This window comes from Borostomias antarcticus (assembly GCF_949987555.1).
Source record: "Borostomias antarcticus genome assembly, chromosome: 3".
Lineage (NCBI taxonomy): Eukaryota > Metazoa > Chordata > Actinopteri > Stomiiformes > Stomiidae > Borostomias > Borostomias antarcticus.
The window spans coordinates 13,594,862-13,600,754 of NC_140236.1; the positions used below are offsets into that span (position 1 = coordinate 13,594,862).

At 43.2% G+C, this 5,893-nt stretch overlaps 1 protein-coding gene across 1 annotated transcript; it reads left to right on the plus strand.

Moving 5' to 3' along the window:
* The first annotated feature begins 713 nt into the window (after positions 1-713).
* LOC311329782 (monocarboxylate transporter 2-like) lies at positions 714-4,145 on the plus strand. Its single transcript, XM_084461705.1, has 5 exons — positions 714-848; positions 986-1,220; positions 1,390-1,533; positions 2,398-3,258; positions 3,487-4,145. Exons 2-5 carry the CDS (start codon positions 1,004-1,006, stop codon positions 3,732-3,734), a joined length of 1,470 nt encoding a protein of 489 aa, XP_084317831.1. The 5' UTR covers positions 714-848; positions 986-1,003; the 3' UTR covers positions 3,735-4,145.
* The last annotated feature ends 1,748 nt before the right edge of the window (positions 4,146-5,893 follow it).

Here is a 5,893-nt window from a genome sequence, read left to right on the forward strand (position 1 = left end):
TAACCTTAACTAAGGTATTAATTAACATTAGTAACCTAACCTAACCTAACCCTAAATAAGCATTAGTTAACAGTTAACTAATGTTTTTGTGACTCTTATTGTAAAGTGTGACCCATTACTGTATAGTAGATAATGATGGGTTACTAGAGAACAGACTGGTGACTACTATGGTAGTTATTGAGGAACCACTGACTCGTTAATGAGTAGTTACTTATTAACTCTGAATCCTAATGATTCACTAATAATTACGTAATGATGGACTACCTAGTAACTACTTTGTATGATATATGACTTTACAATAAGGAACACAGATCTATCTATCTATCTATCTATCTATCTATCTATCTCTCTCTCTCTCTCTCTCTCTCTCACTCTCTCTCTCTCTCTCTCTCTCTCTCTCTCTCTCTCTCTCTCTCTTTATACATATATATATATACATATATATATCAGCCTATTAATTGGCGCTCGTTTTTTTTCCTGCTCCAAACTATCGTTATTATATCAGCCTTTAAAAATCCACTAGTCGACTTATACACTTTAGTCTTTTAACCCTGACCAGACTGGATTCAACACCTGTCCTGGGGCAACAAGAAAACAGGCAGTAGTTGCTCCACCTTGTCTCTCAAATTTCAACTATGCCTAACCAGTTATTACAGATCAGGAAGTATCAGAGAGAGAGGCAGTGACTCGGGTCTGTCTCTTGACATGAACAGAGATCAATGAAACAGGCAACCCACGTGAGGAGGGCATGAACCTTTCTACAGAGGACATCTGTCAATGTACTATACAGAGCAGTCAGGGACACATGGTCCAGGTATCTGACATTACAGCCTCAGACACTGGAAAAGGTAAGAGACACGTTTCTGTATTTCTTGGGTTGGCTTGGTTCTTTGACAGTTCTTGTGAACAATTCCTTTGTTATTCCTGATACTGTATTACCATGTTCTTGAGTCTAATAGATAATGATATACTACTCGTTCTACAGCTGAACCTGTGAGCCACAATGGCCCCTGCAGCAACCACCAACCTGGGCTACATCCCTCCAGACGGGGGCTGGGGCTGGGCTGTGGTCTTAGGTGCTTTCATGTCTATCGGTTTCTCCTACGCTTTCCCCAAGTCTCTCACCATCTACTTTAAAGAGATACAGGAGTACTTCTCTGTGTCCTACAGCGAGATAGCATGGATGTCTTCAATCATGCTAGCTGCCATGTACGCAGGAGGTAAGAGTGTATGGAAATATGGCTGTCGGGTTATCAGTCTGATAGTCAGTGATGGTGGTACTCTTATTATAGTTTAATAGTTTAACACTTCTAAAATCACCAACCTATTTCCCAGCCTGTAAATGCATGGGAATATATACAGTAACCCACCTCGCCTGTCTCTCTGCAGGTCCTGTGAGCAGTATTCTGGTGAACCGATATGGCAGCAGGCCTGTGGTCATGCTTGGCGGCCTCATGGTCAGCGCGGCAATGGTAACTGCGTCCTTTGGCACTACCATAATACATTTGTATTTATGTGTTGGAGTCGTTGGAGGTACTTATTCTACTTACTCTTACTTACTATAGTTGAATCTTTGTTAATACATTTGTTTTAATGATTTCTGTTTTTTATGAATGATAACAACAATGCTCAGCGATAGGTATTTAAGGCAACCTTTTACAATCAGTTAGTCACCTGTTCTTGTGTAATGTTTGCTTAACGTTGTTCTGGCCTCTAGCTGTGTGGAGACTGGGGAGGGAAGGTCCATTTTAGGAGCGTTTAGATAGTTACGTTTACATAGTAGTGAACTCGTTTTTTTCCTGTTTTTTTCTGGATCAATGTACAAGGGACCTAGCCTCGTGAGACCATCCTGATCTAGCGAGCTCACATTCAGCTTCACTCGCGAGATCAGAGTGGTTTCACGAGCTTACAAGGGGCCCTCTCACAGTCTCAGTTTGTGGGTCACAGCACAATTCAAGGACCTCCCTCTGTCCATATAAAATCACACAGGTTCATTTGGGGTTAGTTGTTTGCTGCTATAGGCTACCATGATCAAATGTTAGTACTGACAGTAGGAGTCAATGGATGGTTTTGTGATAATCCCACACCATAGCCTCTCCCAGATGAACATCAAATCGTTTCATCAGATGAGTCATTGATTGATCATGCGTCAATACATTGCTTTGCCAGACTACCTCAGAGGAGTGTATCTCAAATCCAACGAAAAAACACAATATTGAATGGGGATGTGAAACATTTTGTTATTAGTATGACACTCTCTGGTTCCTGAAAGCCTTGCCATCACAAAGACTGGCAACAATATTTATTTATTCAAAGGTTTAGAGTGACACCCTCTAATCATTCAACCAGTGAGGATACAACTATGATGATTGATGATACAATTCCTTCTCTCCTCAGGTTTTGGCCTTGCTTTCAACCTACAGCCTGCCCTCACCATCATTGGAAAGTACTTCCATGTCAAAAGGCCAATGGCAAATGGGCTAGCGATGGCAGGAAGTCCAGTTTTCCTGTCCACCCTGGCTCCACTCAACCAGTTTCTGTTTGATAGTTTTGGATGGAGAGGAAGCTTCTTAATCCTGGGAGCCATCTTACTGAACTGCTGTGTCGCTGGGGCTCTGATGAGACCTATCGGCATAAAGACACAACCAAGTACCACGACCTCCATTGTAGAAACACCTAAGAAAAATGCTTCTGAGGACGGTGCCCACGCGGCGTCAGTTGGCCTTCTTAGCGAACAAGGAGAGTCGCAGGGGGAGGGTGGCTGCGCAGACAAGGTGAACAAGTTTATAGATCTCTCTCTCTTCAAACACAGAGGCTTCCTCATCTACCTGGCAGGTAACGTGGTCATGTTTTTCGGCTTCTTCGCCCCAGTGGTTTTTCTGGCACCGTACGCCAAACACCGGGGGATCGACGAGTACTCTGCTGCCTTTCTGCTCTCCATATTCGCCCTGGTGGACATGTTCGCTCGGCCGGGGACGGGCCTGATAGCCAACACCAAGTGGATCAGGCCCAGGATACAGTACTTCTTCAGCTTCTCCGTGGCGTACAACGGCGTGTGCCACCTGCTGTGCCCGTTGATGCCCGGATACGCCGGGCTGGTCGCCTATGCCGTCTTGTTCGGCGTGGCGTTCGGCATGGTGTGCGCTCTGCTCTTCGAGGTTCTGATGGACCTGGTGGGAGCACAGAGGTTCTCCAGCGCGGTGGGTCTGGTCACAATCATCGAGTGCGGCCCTGTGCTTCTCGGACCCCCAATCGCAGGTGAGTGGATTTATAGGAAGGGGAAGATTCCATTTCTCTGTAGCTATAAAATAAAGACTCTTACACAGTTTGGATGTTTCAACAAGGAAATGTTTGTGTAGGCTGAACATTTGCTTGAGTACATAAAGGATTACCTTAAACATTTGCTTGTTGAAACATCCGGACTGTGTAATCCAACTGTCATATGCAAGGGAGAAAGAGCTGACCCAGGAGAGTTTCTGTTCGCAGGGGCGCTGGTGGATATCTCCAAGGATTACAAACACATGTACTACGCATGCGGTGTGATGATGCTGCTGCCAGGGATCTTCCTCTTCGTCATGAACTACTACAACTACAAGCGTCTGGACCAGGAGGAAAAGCTGAGGCAGAGCCAGGCCCTGGAGATGGGGACGGAGAAGCTGCCTGTGGTGGAGGTGGGAGAGGTGGGGAGGAAAGTAAGCCAGGGTAACTCTATCGCTGAGGAGAAAGAATGTTGAGCCTGCTGGGACTAATATACATACTGTATGGGTTTATCAGCGGTTGGCTTTGCATGATAGGGAGGATTGTGGAGCGAGACTATATACAATGGACATGATTTGATTTTAATGATATTGGCTACATTGCCACTGTAACTTTGACACTTTGTGTTTTTGTCAACTTTTTTTTAAGTGTGTTGATATGTTACATTTCAGTTATTACAGTCCATGTCATATGTGTCATATATATATATATGTTCCTCAATGTGAAGACATTTGTTCCTCTTGTTCCTCAATGTGAAGACATCATTATCATCATGATCATGAGTATCAAGTTGACTTATTTATCAGAAATAATTGAACTGTACAAATAAAATTATTCCCATATGAAAACAATAAAAATAAGAATACATCTGTCCAACTAATTCATTGTGTAGAGAGATGTAGAGATGGCTGTGTTCTGTAGCCTATGTACTGCCTCTTTATTACCAGTAGGTGGAGCTAAAGGCTTTCCAGAGATTGACCTCCATCTATCTACACACTAGTAACTGTTTTTTTAATCACTATGGACACTAAAAAACTGCCTAACTGAAAAAATGTCTGCTCTCAATGTAAGTTGATTCCATACCCTACAGACACCATGAAGCAAATGTTTAGTGATGATGGTGATGATATTGATCTGGTAATTGGCCTCATGAAACTGCAGTAAAAGAGAAGCATTTGTTGCAGAAAGATCATTGCTCAGCTTGATAGATAGATCCATACATAATCGATAGTTTCCCTGTAAGGAAGGAAGATTATCCGGATCTCAGATGACAGGGGAATTGCTTATCAAACAAAATCAAAGATTTTATAAGAACATTGGATATAACAATCAAGATATTTGTTTTGTTTTGTCTGAGCATGTAAAACACTGTTGCATGATTCAGATGTATTTGATTGAATCCACAAACATTTGGCATTTTCACAGTATTCCATTCATGCAGAAAATTCAATCCAAACCTTTAGCCAAGGGAAGCCCATTGAGTCTCATTCACAATAGTGCCCTGGTTACAACAGTGAACAATACAACAACCAAGCAATACAATCATAAAAAGCAAACACATACACTCATAAAAACAACAAAAACAACATACAACAATAGATACAGATGAAACATGTATAATTTAACTAAAGCAAACAGCATCTGATCCAATTTTATTCAACACTTGTTTAAAATCACCCATTGAGACTAAGGTATCTAGTTTAAGAGTGTCTTGGGGCTAACCCCATGCTCTGGGAGCACAGTATCTAAAATCTAAAATCTTTTTAAAATCTAGCTCAGTTCTGACTCAAGGGACCTCAAGAATCAACCAGTCTTGGGACCTTGTCTGGTAATGACCAAAGTGCCATGTGTCATGAAAAAAAGGAGGCTCGAGTTTGCATGGACTGATAAATCCCTCATTGATGTGAGTGTACCAGCTCAGCATCTAATACCCATTCATACAGTTCAAGTTGTGGGCACGAACCGAGAGACCGAAGGCCTCCAATTAGTAGCAGTTCCCATAAGATATGTGTTATCTCAATAATGAAAAGCTGGAACGTAATCACACGTAGGCTACTGAACTGGGACTGATGTCTGCTAATCTGCCTTTAATTCAGACACGCCAGATTGCCTCCTGGCAGCTCCTCGGGTCAGTCCTGGGGACGGCTAGACAAACACGTCAACCTTGCGTGTAAGGTGATTCAATGTCACGGTGAAGAGATTCAGGAAAAGGCAGACAAGCTAATAATGCAGCCATGGTCAGCCACATCTGGAGAAGTGATGACTGACCGGTTTTGACAGACTTTCTCAACATTATATCTCAGAAAATAGATATCCCACATTTGGATGTAAGAGCGTATCTCAACGAGCCCTAGCCTACTGCTCTGATTACAAGGGCTGGATATCTACGCTGTCTTTGTCGGCGTGGCCTTCGGCATGGTGTGCGCTCTGCTCTTCAAGGTTCTGATGGACCTGGTGGGAGCACAGAGCAGCAGGGTGGGTCTGGTCACATCATCGAGTGGCCCTGTGCTTCTCGGACTCCCAATCTCAGGTGAGTGGATTAATAGGAAGATCCGATCACTGTAGCTATAAAATAAGGACTCTTACCAATATTACCAGTACCACGCGTGCGGCGTGATAATGCAGCTGCCAGGGA

Coding starts and splice junctions, on each gene's coding strand:
- LOC311329782 (XM_084461705.1), top strand. CDS start 1,004: ATGGCCCCTGCAGCAACCACCAACCTGGGCTACATCCCTCCAGACGGG. Junction 1,221..1,389: donor AGCTGCCATGTACGCAGGAG/GTAAGAGTGTAT, acceptor GTCTCTCTGCAG/GTCCTGTGAGCAGTATTCTG. Junction 3,259..3,486: donor TCTCGGACCCCCAATCGCAG/GTGAGTGGATTT, acceptor TTCTGTTCGCAG/GGGCGCTGGTGGATATCTCC.